The sequence below is a fragment of the Zonotrichia albicollis genome, chromosome 8 (genome assembly GCF_047830755.1).
Source record: "Zonotrichia albicollis isolate bZonAlb1 chromosome 8, bZonAlb1.hap1, whole genome shotgun sequence".
NCBI classification, from domain to species: Eukaryota; Metazoa; Chordata; class Aves; order Passeriformes; family Passerellidae; genus Zonotrichia; species Zonotrichia albicollis.
Genome location: NC_133826.1, coordinates 45,070,005 through 45,088,195, shown reverse-complemented (window position 1 = coordinate 45,088,195; position 18,191 = coordinate 45,070,005). Strand labels below are relative to the sequence as shown.

Here is an 18,191-nt window from a genome sequence, read left to right as displayed (position 1 = left end):
CATATACACCAGGGGAGGTTCAGACACTAATTACATCTGGTCTCTCATAAGCCATCCTTTTGATGACTAAGCACTTTACTTTGATTTCTTCGCTTCAGATTCCTTGAAGTGTTCACAGCTCCTGTTCTTGCTATTCTTACTCCTCACATACTTGATTCTCGTGGATTACTACAGTAGATATGTTTAATATAAACCTTCTTTATCTCAGAAGGTTTTCCTATGGATCCAGTATACTGATTAAATGCCAGGGACCAAGGCCATTCAGCATTGCTTTGGGTAGAGGTACTCTCTAGTTCTAAAACTTCAGTTATAATTCCATACAAAACAATTCTGTACACTAAAGTATGAGCTACTCCCGACCACAATATACTCATTTTGCCCGAATAAGTTTTAGTCTCAGTTCATTGTCTCCTGGTGTCACTCCTGAAGGGGCTTCTGGGCCTTCTTCACCCGAGAGTGATGGATCCAGCATTCTGCTCCTTGATTTTGATTGCAGTGAAGGTGGTGAGAGGTACTTGCAGTGGTCTCTCCCACTGTGGTTCTGAAGTCTTCTCTGTAAGAGACTTAACATATACATCAACCCCAGGCTATCCAACTCCCTGCTCCGAGTTCCAGCCACACGTTTCTCAATTACTCTGAGCTGTTTGCTTAATGCCACCATGTAAGTGGACATTCTGGACATTCCCCTTGTATTCTATTGTCTTCTATAAGGCATTCCAAAAGGATTCAGCATTCCTTTAGCTCAAAAGGTTTAGTTTGAATTTGCAATAGTGCTAGTGGAAGAGCTTCTTGCCCCAGTCTTATGATTTGCTGCTTAATCAAATGATTCATTCTCTCCCCCTGGCCGCTTGATTGGGGCAGTATGGGGTGTGAAGTTCTTAATCTATGCCCAGATGGCTACTAATCTGTTGCACTATTTTGGAAATGAAAGGTGATTCTTTATCTGAGGATATTGTGGCTGGAACTCTGAAGCGTGGTATTATCTCTTGTAAAAATGATCTGGTCACCTCTTGAGCTTTGACAGTTCTGGTGGGGAATGTTTCTGGCCACCCTGAAAATGTATCTATTAATACCAGTAAATACTGATACCCCCCTTTCCTTGGGAGTTCTGAAAAGTTGATTTGCCACTGCTATACAGGCCCATGGCCTCTCCCAGTCTGACCAAGTTTTGGCCCGGGGGTATTTTGAGGTTAGTCTGGAGGCAAGGATCACATTATCAGCTCACCTGAGTGATAGTGGCATATAGATTCCTGACAATGATACAACAGTCCTTTCAATCAGATGTGTGTTCTAGAAAGCCTGTGGGAATTACTACTTCAAGGTCAACACTTCATTCCAGTGCACTCTGTATCACTCGCAGCCTTGGTCATCTCGAGAAAGGAGCCACACTCTATAAAAGGCTTTAAGTAGTTAGGCCCTAGTGTGTTTTCTAGTGCCCTTCCTTCACTAGTAACCACGAAAATGGGAGGGGATTACTAGCTCTCTTTCAATGGTAGCCCACCCCTTGCAGTTGTACGTCTCTTTTGATTAGTATTATTGTATTATGGCTTACCTTCGAGGAAAATCTGTACCTCACCCTTTGCTGCTTTCTTTGCCTCTCCATCCGCCAGCTCATTTCTTTCCTCCAATTTTAAGCTCACTCTCTGGTGTGCCTTAATATGCTTTTTCAGGTAGCCGAACTGCTTCCAGCAGCTGGATTGTCTCTTCTTTCCCTGTGAGGTCAGCAGTCCCCTCTCCTTCCAGATGGCTCCATGTGCATGCACAACTCTGAATGCCTTTTGCTGTTTCTAAGGCATGGGTCCATGCATTTATCTCAGCATCCTGTGCAGAGGTACCTGTTGGTAAGGGTCCACACTCTATTACCTCTCTGCAGGTAGTCACTGTGAACTTTGCAATGTCGCTTTCTTGTCAGTGAACCAGGTCTCTGCATCGTCCGGAGGAGTGTCCTTTAAGTCTGGGTGGCTGGAGTAGGTAGCTTCAGTGGTCTCTAGGCAATCGTGGTGTACTGCTTCTCCTTGATTCCACTGAGAAAAGAAGCTGGGTTGACAATATTAGTCACCACTATCTCTCCATCATCTTGCTCTACTATGATGGCCTGGTATTTCAGAAACTTCTCTGGTGAAAGCCAGTGGCCACTCTTTACTTCTAGTACTGCGGACACTGTGTGGGACACTAGCACAGTCGTTTTTGTCCCAGGGTAAACTTGTGTGCCTCTTGAATGTTCAGCACAACTGCTGCTACAGCTCTGAGGCAACCTGGCCATCCTTCAGCTGTTGCATCTAGTTGCTTAGAGAGGTAAGCAACTGCCCTCCAGTATGGACCTAAGTCTTGAGCTAATATTCCCAGGGCAATTCTCTGCGTGGAAAAATAGAAAGAATGTTTTACTTACATCTGGAAGTTTCAAAGCTGGAGCCGACATGAGGGGACTCTCTAGCCGGTGAAAGGCCTGTGTGGCGTCTCTTGTCTGTTGGAGATCTCAGTTCCCATTGGCAATAAGAGCATAGAGGGGTCTGGTGAACAGTCCATAATTATGAACCTACAGCTGGCACTACTCTGCCATGCTTAAGAAGGTTTGGAGTTCTTTCGTTGTTTGTCTGGGGTTCAGGGTTTGGCAGAGGGCTTCCCTGCCTTAAAGTCTGCTGCTCAGCACTCACTTCTTATTCTAGGTAGATTACCTTCTGTTTCACTACCTGTGCCTCTTTCTTTGAGACTCTGCATCCTTGGAGTCCTAGGAAATTCAAAAGGCTTACCGTCCAGGCTTCTCTTGCTTCCCTCGTCTGAGTGGCTACTAGAAGATCATCTATGTACTGCAACAGCTTCTTTTCCTCTTGTGGAGCTTCTTGGGACTCTGGGTCTTTGCAAGCTGTTCTCTAATCGGAGTGGAGAATTTTGAAGCTTTCAGGCACATGGACTATGTGAGCTTGTGTTTGAATGCAAAAATGTTCTGGCTGGCTTCGTGGATAGGGAGGCAAAAGAAGGCATCTCTTAGGCCTAAAACAGTGAACTAGGTTAGCTCAGGTGTTCAACAAGTTTAGTAAGGTCTATGGATTTGCTACTACAGGGTACAAATTCTGTGTTATCTTATTGACAGCCCTTAATCTAGTACTACCAGTTATTGGACTGATTCCTTCTTTACTTTCTTTTTGAGGGTACTACTCAGTTCTCACTGGTTGTGTTCTTTCATTAAGCTTGATGGGGGAGCATCCCATGGGGGAGCATCTTTCACTCTCCCTGGTGCAGCAGAGGCTCATACTCTTGAAAACACTTATTTACTTATTCTAATATCTCCTTACTAATGTCTTTCTTAATTTCAGTGTCTGTTAATATTAAGCTTAACATTTTTATATTATTTGCCTCCAGAGTAACCTTTCTCACTTGAGAATGTTTAGCAAATTGAGCGAATTGTACAGAAGCTTTTAGGTACACATAGTACACATGTTACTTTAAAGGTTTTGCAAAAGTATGCCTTCTCAGACTGGCCAGTTGTTCATTCCTCACACTACAACATAAACATTCTCTACAGGTACTAAAGCTTTATTTAAAACCGAACACATGACTCTTGTGCTGACAAAAATTCTTCCCTTTTGGGAAGGTTACCTTTACCCCTCTTCCCTTACCTTGGGAGGAAGCCTTTACAAATCATATGTACTCATTTTGCGAACTGTGATTGCTTCGCATTTCAGTGTGATAATCCTTGCCTGATTTCATATGTTGCTATCTTATGCTGCTTTCTCTTTGCCTTGTTTTCCTTTTCAAGGGCCAAGACCAGAGAGCGGTCTGATCTCACAGTCTCTTTGTCATTCTGGGTGATTTTTTAAAACAAAAGACATTTCAGCATACAAAAAATATCTCATTTATCTTCTTATTATAAAACAGTACTAACAGCAATGAAGCACTATAAATCTTTTTATTTTCTGAGCTGCTCTTACTGGCAACCTCTTCCCAGCGAGCCCCTCCCAAAAGGGGCTAATTTAGGAACCTGTTTGCTCTGGTCAGTTCTCATTATTTATTTCTCCTTGCCTTATCTCGCTTCCATTTGAACATTTTTACAGACCTTCACAGTAGTTTCTCAGTTTTCTTCTTATACACACAGCTCCAGGTGGCAGGTATCAGATGTGATTCTCACACACAAGCTCTAAGACCTTAGGTTCTGAATCCGCTTGACTAGAAACCTTTAATTTACACTCGGGGCGTGTACCCTGACACTTATTGGAACAGCAAAACAGCAATACCAGTGTTTCTCATAAACACCGAACTGCAATAGTACTTGCACATCTAGCTTTTGCCCACAGGCCATTCCCGTGTTCCCTGGGGAGACAGGGCAGCCAGAGCTGTCCCTGTGCCCAGGGCGCAGCCACTGTCACCTCACACAGCCTGCTAGCCTCTTGATGTACCAAGGGCTCCCCGAAATTGCTCACAAAATGTCATGGTTTGAGCCTGGCACAGAGCCAGTGCCCCCCATGAAAATGCCTCACCCTGATGTCTGCTGTGAGATGTGACCAGGAATAAGCAAAACAGGCTCTAACTTAAACATAAAGACCACTTTATTACTTAAACTACAGGAAAAATAGGGAGGGACTATAAGGAAAAAAAAAGAAGAAAAGAATTGAAAACCTTACAAAAAAAACCATTTTCCTCCTCCCCACTCCCTGACTTTGTCAATCCAATACATTCTCCCAAAACAACTGCCCAGCCCGGCACGACACTTTAGTATACTCAAACATCAGTTCATGAAGAGGAAAGGAGTCTTTCTCGTTCCATAGGCTTCTCGTCTTCTCGTGGAAACACACTGAAAACCTCGTGTGCTTCCCTGTCACTTCGGCACCGCCCGGAAAGTCCATTTGCCGCTTGTGACGTCTTCCTTCCATGCTCAGTGCTCTCACCACCGAGACATGGCCAGAGCTGCTTTTAGGGTTGTCTTTCAAGGATGCCTTGTCTCACTCCAAAAAGGCACAGTCTCTGCTTTTGGGACAACTGTCCCCCCCATATTTTTCCAACCCCCTGGGGCCGGGGGGTCCTCACAAAGAACCTTCCTGGTTTTGAGGCACTGCCTCCCCCTAAATGCAGTCTGTGTCACAGGAACAACTGAGTCCATAGCCACGAGAAAAGTCCAGCCAAAAGGCCACTCCAAATCATCTCTCCCCATCCAATCATCTCCACATCTCATCTCTTATCTTATCTCATCTCTCATCTCCCTTCTTATTCAGCTTCGAGGAGGATTAGCATTTTTGCAAGGCCCCAATCATGCAAGAAAGGGTTAAAAGTTTTCAGTCTCTGTCTGTCCTGGGACGAGATGATACTCCCACACGTGCTGCTGCTGCGGCCGGCCGCTCTCCCTCCCCCCTTCTCCTCCTGGCTGGCTGCCATCACATTCGGTGCCGCCGGCTCTCTCTCTCCGGGGGGGGGGGGGGGGGGGGGGGGGCTGGCTGCCCGATATCTCGATGTCTCTTGGGGCTCCGCCACCCTTCCATCCTTGAAAGCCCCCTCAACCCCCACCTCTGTCCAGGCCCCAGGCCTACCGCATGGCGGTCCCTCCCCCGCCCAGCAGCAGCGGGCCGGGCGGGGGAAAGAGATCTGACCTCTTCGCCCGACGATGTCCAAAAGAGGAAGTGCCAGGGCAGTGCCCTGCTTTTAACCCCTGTGTATTCTCGGAGGTGTGTCCAAACCCCACTGGCCACACCGGACGCCAGTCTCAAACCCAAAACCTTCATTGGTTTGACCACAGCTTCCCAGAATTCCCACTCCTTCCTGGTCAAACCATGACACAAAAGCAGGCTATTCTGTTTGTTACAGAGAACTTTAAATCCCTACAGCAGATTGTTTCTTGTAAAGACTTACTGCAGTACCAACTGAAGTCTCATAAATCTCATAAGTCTCATTAACTAATTCATCTCATTCACCTCTTCTATATAAACTCTGTTTTACAAAATATCAGTCTTTTCTAGTTCTCTTCTTGCACAATCTAATTAGGCACTGTGTCTACTTACACTTGTTTTGCTGCTTTGCAAAAAGGCTGTGCTAGTCACAGCTGAAACTCTGATATGCCCACAGACACACACCCTCACTCCCCCCCCCTCTCCCTTATCTCAAATTCACTAGAGCCAAGGCTTGAATTACTATGAGGGGGAGAATTCTTGGAATTCCTTTAACTCGCTTTATCGAAGTTAAACATAAATCACCGTACTATAGTTCTCTTATGTAAAATGCTACTCTTGTTGCAACAAAATCTTAAAATCTCCACAAACACCACTATACAATCTGAGAATCAAATTACTACAATGCAGCGGAAGAAAATCACCACACAAAATCACTGGGAAAGGGCATATTTCTCAAAGCGCTCACTTTTCTCAACACAACACGGCACACCATAATTCGGCATTTACTCAAATCAATTTTTCTTGGACACAATCAAAATAACAGCACACAGTCTAGAGATCAAGTCTAAACATCTAAGGCAAAGGAACTCTCTGAGCTCATACTCACGGTTACAATGTACCAAATCTACACAAATCCTACATTCAAACACGATAAATACTATCACTGACATTCCTCTACTCGCTTCTTCAGCAGGGCACTTCTCTCCCTGCCTCCGCAGCCTGCTGCAGCCGGCGCCTCTGGCCTCACTCGGCTGCTTCAAACACGGGGAGTACTGACCCCCTCGCACTGTAGGGCACTGTAGATTTACTCTTTTTTATACACCATACACTTATCACCTGCACGATCACAAACACAGTGAACTGACCACACACATTAACCATACAGCAACACAGTGTCCGGACATCACACACACACAAACAAAACACACACGGGCTCACCAGTTCTGCTCTATCAGAACTATGAATCCCCAATACACACATACACGGGTTCACCCGGCTTACCCCCAAAGCCGCTAGTGGTCTGCTCTATCAGAACGATGAAGCCCGTCTCTAATACAGCTGCTCTATCAGCTGAACACATGAACCCAGACATCTCTGGGTGATTTAGTCCCTTTCTCTCCTTCCTCCCCCCTGGGGCCCCATAGTACATACTATCTTCCAACGCAGGCCAGCGGGTCGTTGTCTGTCCTCGCAGGTGGCAAGTTGAGACAAGCGGAGCCCCACCAGGAAAAAAAAAATCCTGGGGCGCGCCTTGGAGGTCCATCCATCCCCCCTGCCCCCGCGGGGACAGAGAACTCCTGGCTTGGCTCGCCAAAATGTTTTGCGGAGAAAAGAAGAAACCTCACAACTTGTAAAAGTTGTAAAGCCCGGTATGCTTTATTACGACGCGCGCCGGACGCAAGACTCCCCAAAAGGGCATGCGTACCCCTGAAGATTTCAGACCTCCTTTTATCTCCCTTCTAAATGCATATGCATACAGTTTCACAATAAGTTCATACATATTCATCTTGCATGACACTTAGCACTAATTCTTCTTTATCGGAGGAATTCTTAGGTCGGGGGCAGATTGACCTCGTGGTTTTTCTGTTTTTCTTTCTCTGTCTCCTTGCTGTCTCTGGAACGCGGCCTCTCTTTCAGCTTTAGCTCCACAGACCCTTCACCTCTCCCAGACACTTCACCTAGTTCAGGATGGATCCTTACTCTGTCTCAAGGGCTTCTCTTACCGGTGCCTCCATTGATGTCTGCTCAAGGCAGAGCTGCAGGTGAAGCTCTTCCCACACTGGGAACACTCGAAGGGCCTCTCCCCAGTGTGGATGCACCGGTGGGTGATGAGGTGGGACTTTTGCTTGAAGCCCTTCCCACAGTCAGGGAAGGGGAAGGGCCACTCCTCTCTGTGAATCCGCTCATGCAGGAGGAGATTGGAGCTGGTCTGAACCTCTTCCCACATGTGGGACACTGGTAGGGCCTCTCCCCAGTGTGGATGCGTTGGTGGGTAATGAGGGCGGAGCTGCAGCTGAAGCCCTTCCCACATTCCCCACACTCGTAGGGCCATTCCCCAGTGTGGATGCGCCGGTGGGCAATGAGGGTGGAGTTGTGCTTGAAGCCCTTCCCACAGTCAGGGCAGCGGAAGGGCCTCTCCTCTGTGTGAATCCGCTCATGTAGACGGAGATTGGAGCTGCTCTGAAATCTCTTCCCACATGTGGGGCACTGGTAGGGCCTCTCCCCAGTGTGGATGCACCGGTGGGTGATGAGGTGGGACTTTTGCTTGAAGCCCTTCCCACAGTCAGGGCAGGGGAAGGGCCTCTCCTCTCTGTGAATCCGCTCATTCAGGAGGAGATTGGAGCTGGTCTGAAACCTCTTCCCACATGTGGGACATTGGTAGGGCCTCTCCCCAGTGTGGATGCGTTGGTGGGTGATGAGGGCGGATCTGTGGCTGAAGCCCTTCCCACATTCCCCACACTCATAGGACCTCTCCCCAGTGTGGATGCGTTGGTGGCGGATCAGGGTGCTGCTCTGTCTGAAGCTCTTCCCACACTCCAAGCCCTTGTGGGGCTTCTCCTTATCAGGAAGCTGCTCATGGGCCACCAGCTCGGAACTCTGGCTGAAGCTCTGTCCACCTTCCTGGCTCAGGGAGGGTCTTTCTTCCTCAGAGCACCCTGGGCTGGGTGTGGAGCCCCTCCTCATGTGGGATGTCTGAGGTTTTTCTTCCCTGTTGGATTCCTGTGCACTAGAATGACTCAAAACGGCCTCTTTCACAAGGTTCTGCCATGCAGATTTTTCGTCCCTGGTGTCCATCCTCAGTTCCTTCCCTGGGGAAGGGAGGACAAGGAAAGGATGGGATTTGCCTCCGTGCCACAGGGAAGGGGAAGGAGATCGCACCAGTGCATCCCCGGCAGGATGGTGTTGGCAGCGGGATTGTCCTGCATCTGTGGGCTGTGCTGGGCTGGGAGATGGAGCAGGAGAGACGGGGAAATAGGGACTGACTTCCTCCTCACCTGCCTGGTTATCCCAGGGATCCTTCGTCTTCCTCGCAACCTCCTCCTCCATCCAGTCAAGATCTGGGAGTGGGAAATCCTGTTCTGGGAAGAAAACAAAGGGTGCGCACATTGTCTTTTGTACTGGTTTGAAGGCAAACCTGGGGGAGAGTGTACGTCAGAATACAATTTAATAAGAAAGTGAAGACCAAGGCAATGATACAGAAACCCTGCCTTAAACTCAAAGAGTCGGGATATAACCTGACACCCTGTTGGTCAGGGTGGTGGCTGTTGGAGTGATCAACGTGATTCTGTCAGAGCAGTGATCCTGTAAAAGGGTCTGGTCTTCCTCTGGAGGTCCAGTGGAGATTATGGAGCTCTTGTCCTCTGGCAATCCAGCAGGCAAGCTGCTCCTGGTGTTGCAAGGCTCAGCTTATATCCAGGCAGGAACGCTTGGTTCCTCCCCCTGGGCGGAGCATCCCACAATGGGATGATGGAATTTTATCAGTGCTGCAGTGACACTCAATGGCCCATTAGCAGAAGATATCTCCCCTGGAGGGCATTATCAGGGCTGAGTCATGGAAGAGATAAAGAACACTGCCCCTCCTGTTTATAGCAGTTGATGAAGATGGGGATTGAAAACATGCATTTGGTTACATCTTGCATTGCAACTTGAAACAGTGGGATAATCCCTGCTCAGGGGGGTGAACACCAACCCCCTTACCCAAACTGGCTCAGCTATAAAACTCCCACACACAGGGGACAATGTCACACTTGCCCTGCTCCAGGGGAGGTCTCTGTCCCTTGTCACTCATCTTTTCTCTTTCTTTCCATCTCTCTACCTCAATTTTCTGTTCAAGAAAATCCATTTTGCATTTGGTATCGTTAGCACCTTAATTGGGACAGAGGAATCTCTCTAACAATTTGCATAACCAGACTGTGACATTATTTTTTTTTAGGTGCTGTTCTCTGACCCCAAGTGCCTTTGACAACATCATGGCTCCCTCCACTGACGAGGTTGTGGTTCTCTCTGGAAGAACTCTTGGAAACTTGGACACAGTCCGTCCTTCCTCCTGGGGAGCTTATGGAGCTTATAGAAATTTTATTTCTTTATGGGAGAAATGATGAGGAAAAGGGCTTTTATGAGTGGCCAGTGTCAAGAAAATAATTTGCTGTCTTTCCTTATAAAGTTGTTAAAATCACTGGAGGAAAGGGAGCAAATCTTACCAGTGAGACTGACAAGGTTCAATCACCCCACAGTGAGGAATGCAAGGCAGCTAAAAGTCCCAGAAGAAGCCCAGCTCAAGTAGATAAATTTCCGAATAAGTCCTGAATTCCCAGGTTGGGGACTTTACCAAATGTGAGAATCATTTTTCTCTTTATCCCTGACACCTTTGTGACTGCTACACAGAGATTTCCATTCCTTTTAATAGTCTGTATTGGGCCAAATTTCCACTTTCCTTTTATCGGAACCTGCCAGCAGCTAAACTGGAGCTGTGCAGGAAGCAATGAATATTGGAATTGCCACATCACTGCTTGGATTGTCAGTTTATTCATGTTTGGGATTTGTTTGCGCTTTCATCACAAGTTACTTGTGGGAAGACCATATACTCTTCAAAGTGATTTTGCAGAGTCAAGTTTGATTTCTGCCACGTTTATTTTGTCCAGTGCTCAGAGGATGCTCAAGGGGTCTCTGTGCCTCTCGCACTGGGGGATGCTTGGGAGGGGTTTGGGGGTGTTTTTCATGTCCCTGTCACCCCAGGCCATTCCCCAAGGGGTGTCCCTGCCCCTGTCCCTGTCACCCCAGGCCATTCCTCAGGGGTTCTCCATCATTCTCACCCCAGGGAATGCCTGGGGGGTCTCCCTCCCTCTCACCCTGTGCCAGGGGATGCTCAGGGGTCTCTGTCCCCTCACCCTGGGGGATGCTCAGGAGGTCTCCATCCCTCTGGCTTCAGGCAATGCCTGTGCAGGGCTGGGGACCAGGGGTTCTGTGTCCCTCTCACCGCTGAGGGTGCTCGGGGCTGTGGGGCCTCTCCCACCTTCTCACACCTGGGGAGGCCGGGGGGGTCTCTGTCCCTCTCAGCCCTGCTGTGACCCCACCCAAACATCATCGGGGTCAGAGGGACAGAGACACCCCCAAACCCCCAGAAGGGCTGAACCTGGGATTTGGTTTGGGGCTGAGGACTTAGGAAGGGGCTGGAATTGGAGCTGGGCTTGGAGTTGGAGCTGAGATTGGATTAGAGCTGGGATTGGGGTTAGGGCTAGACATGGGATTAACTTTCAGGCTGGGGTTGGGATAGATGAGTTTGGAACTGGGATGAGAATAAATACACAACTGAGTGTGTCTAAACATGGAGTGAGACTGAGACCAGGATTGGGGTCAGGTTTGGGATTGAGCTCACCCAGAGTAGGACAGGGGGGGTGTCACGGTGGGAAGGTTTGGGGAAAATCCTGGTTTGGAGAAAAACAAGGTGTGAATGCCTTGGGTTGGGGATTTGTCCCACCCAAGTCTATCTCTAGAAGTCACCTGCTGTGCATAAAAACCTCCAAAAATTAAGAGTGAATGAAAAAAAAAAAAGCCTCCAGGAGTTTCCCATTTCCAGTCTCATCCCTCTGGGGTTCTGGTGGCCCCCCTCTCTCAGGGCTGGTTGGGATTCCATGGGTCCTGGGGATCCCTTCTCTCCACGGTTCTGCTTAGGGATTCTGGGAGGTTCTGGGGTCCCAATGTCCCCCTCTCCAGCCTCCCCTCAATCCAGCCACTTGGGGTTCCCCCTTCTTTCCACCACCCTGTCCTGGTTTAGGGCAAATTTGGTTGAAACCCTCTAAAAGGAGTTTCCTCTAGAATGCCGATTCAGCAGCACCACCCTCAGCCAGTCCGGGAAAATATTTCCGGGGAGAAAAGTCTAAAAATTCTTTATTTTACAGGCAAAGCATTCACCAGCACAAAAATTGAACAATATTAAGCAATAAAACCTCCTGCTGCTCCAAAATAGATGACAAACTCAGAAAGTCCCTCCTTTGGTTGTAGCTCGTCCCACTCAGTGTCTTATCAGTGGCTTATCAGTCACTTATCAGTCTATTATCAGTCTCTTATCAGTCCGTTCAGCGCTGGAAATGCCTCGGCCCAGGCCCGTCCCGGTGGGCCTCAGGGAAGAGCTGCAGGTGGTATTCTGGTTGTTCAGTCCAGAGCAGGTTTAAACAGCTCCAAAGAAAAAGAAAAATCAAAGTCCGGAGAACTTCTCTGCCTCAGAGACATAAAAACTGACTAAAAGCAAAGGACAGCTCTGTCCTGCTGTCTGTCCATCCAGCAGCTGGAATGTAGAGGAGTGAGTGCAGTTTCTGAAAACAAACTGCAGATTCTTCCTGCTCCCCTTCTCTCTCAGAACCAGCCTTAAAGGTGCAGAACTCATTTCTGGGCTAAACAGACCGGTGGGGTACGAGCATCATGAAGTCACCCCAGGACACCCCTGTCAGGGTCAGAGGGTCCCGTCCCCGCCTCATCTCCGGGCTGCCGGGGGTCCCCCAGCTCCGGTATCGCCCCTTCCCCTCTCCCCGCCCCGGGGGTCCCCCGTTCCACAGCCCCGGCTCTCACGGGGATCCCCAAAACCAATGTCCTGCCCCGTGGGTACCGGGCCATCCCCACGTGGACCTCCCGGGACCCTCCCGAGGGGCGATCGCGGCTCCTCTCCTCCCGAAAAAGCTCCTCTTAGGGAACCTGGAGATATCCGGGGCTCGAGTCCAGGATCTGCCGTCTCCGAACACTCTCCAAAAAATCCTCCCCGAGACCCCTGGCTGGAGCCGGGGCGAGCTCGGCCTCCGCCCTCCCTTGCGGCTCGGGGCTGGGGGCGATGCTCCCGGGGCAGGGGGTGCTGCAGGCTCGGCGTGCGGGCGCTGCGAGCGCCCCGATTCTCCCGCTCCCGCTGCTGCTCCTCCTCTCCCTCCTCTTCCTCCCCCATTTCCTCCGCTGCCAGCCCGGACCCCCCTTTCCCACCGCTCTGCCCCGCGGCCCCGCAGCACCGGCTGCTGGGTGGGGGAGCCCCCGATCGGCCCCAGGGCTGGGCAGGGGGCTCGGGGACCCCCCCGGGGCGGATCCGTCCCTCCGGCCCGAGCCCCAAATTCCGCTCCGGGGCCGCTGGGCTCTGCGGGCCCGCCTGGCAACCGGTGAGTCATCAGCGGGAAAGGCTCTGGTTGGCTGGAAATTGGTTAGCGCCTCTTCTGATTGGCTGGAATTGTGAAAGGCGCTGCGCCCTGCCGGTGTCCCTGGGAGCTGCGGAGTCCGGGCGGGAGCCTTTTCCAGTTTCTTTCTGTTCTGTGAGTCCTCTTCCCGATTTCTTTCTCTCCCTTTCTCCTCCCCATTTCTTGTTCCGTTCAGTCCACGTTCAATAATCGTCGGTTTCTTTCCCACGCTCTCATTCGCTCCTTCACTGGGGCAGAGGCGTCTCTCCCTCGCTGGGTCGTAATCCATGGGCAGCGTCCCTTCCCACCCCAGTCCTTCCAGGACTCGCTTCTTTTTCCTCCCTCCCTCTGCTTCCAGAGGGGAAGGTGCTGGAAAATGTCCATCAAAGCCACCTGTCGACGGAAGGAGACCAGGACATCAGTTGATCATCACAGGCCCAATTTTGTTGATCAGCACAGCGGGTTAAATACAGTTCGTAATTAACTTCATGCATATTGCAAAAGTTGAGCTCAGGATTGGTTAGTTACATATCAGCAGTTACACCTACTTTTACATTCCTATGGTCCTACTTTTGATACTTTCTACATATTCTTAGGAGATATTCAGGACTAATCTCTACTCCCTTTCTCCATGTTGCAGCAAGGCCACTGATTGCAAGCTGCTGACATCTCCTTTCAGCTTGCTGACTGCTGATTTCTCAGCTTGACCAGTGGCAATATGTCAGCATGGCCTTTCTCAGCTAACCAACTATTAATAAAGCTCTCCACATTAAAGCTCTCCACATTTCCCCCGTTTTCTTCTTGTGCAAGGAAATTAGCTTGCCAGGTTTTTGCTATTGTACAGCTGACCATGTTTTGAATGCAATTAAAAACACAAGGCAAAATCAGCAAAAACAGTAAAATTACACCCAGCAGTCCTATAGCATAGATCACAAGGTTTCTTAGCCACGGTCCAAGTCCTAAGCTTTTAAGCCATTCGTCAATTCCTAAACCTTCTTCTTCCTTCAGATTGTGAAGTCCCTGTTGTAGTTCTTTTATCTTACTGTGAATGGACACCGAATGGTCAGACAGATTCATGCAACACATTCCCTCAAATTCTTCACATCCATGTCCTTGTGCTAAAAGCAAAAAATCTATGGCAGCTCTATTTTGCAAAACAGCATGGTTAACACTCTGCACATCTGTGGTTAGCATGTCTAGGATTTGTGATGTCTTGTTCAGTTCACTCTTTGCCCAGCACCCTAATTGCTTTGCTAAATTCATAGCCTTATTGGCAGATCCTCCCGGCAAGATAGTTGAAACAACCACTTGTTTGAATGTGCCCCAAAATTGTGGATCTCCTATCGAGCTGCAGTCTAAGTCATGTATGCTACGTCTCTTTCTGTTTGAATTTTGACTCAGCTGCATTAGCAAGGACACATTAGGATGAAACAATGACAGTTTACCCAAATAACAGGGTCCACCCTGTGGTCTAGCTGGAATGCCATTCCACGCCCTGTCTCCGCAAATTAAAAATATTCCTGTGGGTAATTTCATTGGTGCAGTGATTTTTGTGCTGTTACATTTACTGTAATGCTGCGGAGAGATTTCACTCACATTCAGGAATGAATCTAGGGTGAGGTTGGAAAATAAATTCTCTGCAATCTGAATAAACCAGGCAGCAACAGCAATCACCACAGGACCCCATAGAGGCAGTATCAGTGTCGCTTTTCCAGCCTCCTCAGGGTTATGATGTTGCCATCAGAGCCTGCAGAGTCAGAGCTGCCCCTGGGCAGTGCCAGAGATGGGAGGGGTCTGCAGGGCAGAGCTGAGCCCCCAGGGCTGGGCTGGGCTCTGGCAGCACTGGCAGGGCCCAGCCCTGGGCACAGGGAAGCAGCTGCTGGCAGGGACAGCTCCAGGCAGCAGAGCCCTGGGAAGACAGTGGGGGGAAAGTGCCCCCAAGCTGTGCTGGGATATTTCAAGTCCTCTCCAAACCCAACTATTCCATGATTAATTTTTTTACAGATTCAAATGTCAAGGCACAGCAAATGTCCAACAGCAGCTCCATCAGGCACTTCCTCCTGCTGGCATTGGCAGACACACGGCAGCTGCAGCTCCTGCACTTCTGCCTCTTGCTGGGCATCTCCCTGGCTGCCCTCCTGGGCAACGGCCTCATCATCAGCGCCGTAGCCTGTGGCCGCCACCTGCACACGCCCATGTTCTTCTTCCTGCTCAACCTGGCCCTCAGCGACCTGGGCTCCATCTGCACCACTGTCCCCAAAGCCATGCACAATTCCCTCTGGGACACCAGGGACATCTCCTACACAGGATGTGCTACACAGGTCTTTTTTTTTTGTCTTTTTCATCTCAGCAGAGTTTTCCCTCCTGACTGTGATGTGCTATGACCGCTACGTGTCCATCTGCAAACCCCTGCACTACGGGACCCTCCTGGGCAGCAGAGCTTGTGCCCACATGGCAGCAGCTGCCTGGGCCAGTGCCTTTCTCTATTCACTGCTGCACACAGCCAATACATTTTCCCTGCCCCTGTGCCATGGCAATGCCCTGGGCCAGTTCTTCTGTGAAATCCCCCAGATCCTCAAGCTGTTCTGCTCCAAATCTTATCTCAGGGAACTTGGACTCAGTGCAATTAGTTCCTGTTTGGTATGTGGTTGTTTTGTGTTCATTGTTTTCTCCTATGTGCAGATCTTCAGGGCCGTGCTGAGGATCCCCTCTGAACAGGGACGGCACAAAGCCTTTTCCACCTGCCTCCCTCACCTGGCCGTGGTCTCTCTGTTCCTCAGCACAGCCACATTTGCTCATCTGAAGCCCCCCTCCATTTCCTTCCCATCCCTGGATCTGTCACTGTCAGTTCTGTACTCAGTGGTGCCTCCAGCCCTGAATCCCCTCATCTACAGCCTGAGGAACCAGGAGCTCAAGAAAGCTCTAAGGAGACTTCTGTCTTGATGCTTTTCAGCTACCACACTCTGCGTACTTGCTTCTGTTATTGACTTCTGTTGTACATCGTGAGAGGCCAAGTCTCTCCTTATTTATATTTCTTCCACTTTTGATGCTGCTGTCTTCAAGGCAATGATGGAATTCATTACCTCCATTTTAATTATCCCCACTTATTTTGTGACCCAAAAAGTTCATGTAAGGAGGAGTGAGACATTGTATTTAATTCAAAAAAATGAACTTGCAACAATATTTTGGGGTTTTATTACTATCCCTATGAGAACAGCAATAAACAGAAATGGGCAGCTTTATGGCTGCCCCAGCTTTGGCATGGGCCCTGGGCCTGGAGCAGGAGCAGCTCTTGAGGGCCCCAAGGCTGGGGCCCTTGTGCTGCCCTGGGCAGATGGGATGGCAGCAGGGGCTGCAGAGCTCTCAGCACCTCAGCCCGAGGGCAGTAGGGCAGCCAGGGAGCCTCCTTTGGCCTTGGCCAAGCACCTTCCCCCATGGCTGGGGCTGAGTCCTGTGGCAGCTGCAGCTGCTGCTGTGCCCTTGCCAGGGGCTGAGGCCATGGGGCAGTGCCCAGAGCAGCCTTGCACGAGCAGAGCTGTGGGGTTAGAGCCGGCTGGGCTGGGCTGGGGAGAGGCCCTTGGTGCTGCCCAGAGCTCAGGGCAGCTGGCAGAGCTTGCAGGGAGCTGGGCTGGGCTCAGAGAGCCTGGCCCAGAAACCATCAATGTCCATCTCAGACTGGCTGAATGTGCAGGGGCAGGACTCAGGCCAGGCCTTGTGGGGCAGGGCCAGCGCCTGTGCAAGGCATTGCAAACAGGCAAGTGGCCCAGAGAGGAGGATGCTCTGTGCCCTTGGTGGCATGAACAGAGCAGGGAGGAGGCCCAGGCATTTGTCAGCACCAGCCTCTGTCCCCATGTGTTGGCAGCTACTGAGCCTAGCTTTTGCCTTGGCTGAGTTTGGCTGTGGCCCAGCTCCATCCTCCTGCAAGGCTCAGGACCTGTTCCTATCCATGGCCAGCCCTGGCTGCCTCTCTGCTGGCCCAGAGGCCGGCAGAGCCCGGGGCAGGGCTGTCCGTGCAGCCCCACAGGTGCCAGGGGCTCTGCAGGAGCTGGCAGAGGCTGCCCAGCAGGGAGGCCATGGGGCACAGAGCCCCAAGGCTGCTGTGGGCACCACGGCACAGGGGCCGTTCCCAGCCGCAATGCTCCTGGCCTGGGCTGGGCCTGCACAGGGGCTGGGCCACCATGGCTGGGCCAGCACAGGGCCACAAAGGGGCCACGCAGCCGCTGCCGGGGCTGACAGCAAGGCCAGGCACACACAAGCAATTGCTGAGCATGGCCTGCGCTGGCCAGGCCTGACTGTGCCAAAGGCAGAGCTCAGCTGCCCTTGGGGGCTGCAGGAACACTCCAGAGCCCAAAGAGCCTCCATGACTGTGCTGGAGACCAGGGCTGCAGGAGGGAAATGCAGGGCTGCTGTGGAATGGGGAGGGCATTGAATTACAGCACACACCTCAGCTCTGTGATGATCCCAGCACCATGCTGGGCCCTGTTTCAGACTGGAGCAGAGCAGATGTTGATAGGACAGGAGCCCTGCAGGGCTGTCAGTGACCTGCAGATTGCAAGGTGCTCTGCTGTCCCTCAGGTGCTCTTGGAAAGATCCAATCCCTGCTGGGCACCTCAGGGCACAAGTGGCACTGCCTGTTAAAGGGCACGCAACTGATATATGCCTGGATAGGGGCACAGGTTGTAATACCTGTTAGTTTCATAGTATACAAGCGAATCTTTATTGTCTGGGTCATTTGAAAACTTTTGAGAAATGGCAATGTTTTCCCACCAGTAACAGGAATTTCCTGGATCTACTGGATTCTTCTTCTGATGGCAAGAGAAGAAATACTCATCTTTCCCTCTGCCTTTGCCACCAACATTCAGTCTAATATTTAATGACCCTCTCCCTTCAGGTGTTTCCAGCTCTCCTGTTGAAATGGCCCTGTCTAAGAACATCTGTTCATTTAGAGCAGCTGCATCTATGTCCTTTCCATTGCTCTCAGATTTTCTCATCCAGATGCTCTCTGGTCATTCAAGTGCCTCTCAACTGACTGGTTTCATGCTTTGAGCATCAAGGAGTTGTCAAATCCTTCTGAAGTTCAAATAAATATCACATTAGACAGCATCCTAATGGTGTTTATATCTATCACAGAATTACCATTTCTTATATGTTTGTCCAAAACTCT

General features: G+C 50.3%; 2 protein-coding genes across 2 annotated transcripts in view; one reads left to right on the top strand and one right to left on the bottom strand.

Moving 5' to 3' along the window:
* Window positions 1-7,596: 7,596 nt before the first annotated feature.
* LOC141729980 (uncharacterized) overlaps window positions 7,597-18,191 on the bottom strand; it is a 76,137-nt gene continuing 65,542 nt past the window's right edge. The window contains 2 exon segments of the mRNA XM_074546638.1: window positions 7,597-7,808; window positions 7,811-8,494. Of these exon segments, the coding sequence (XP_074402739.1) occupies window positions 7,597-7,808; window positions 7,811-8,494 (896 nt within the window).
* On the top strand, window positions 15,401-15,970 carry LOC102065865 (olfactory receptor 14J1-like). Its single transcript, XM_074545518.1, has one exon. The coding sequence runs from the start codon at window positions 15,401-15,403 to the stop codon at window positions 15,968-15,970; it is 570 nt and encodes a 189-aa protein (XP_074401619.1).

What these genes read in the sequence shown, in the direction of transcription:
- LOC102065865 (XM_074545518.1), top strand. Translation starts at nt 15,401, where the DNA reads ATGTGCTATGACCGCTACGTGTCCATCTGCAAACCCCTGCACTACGGG.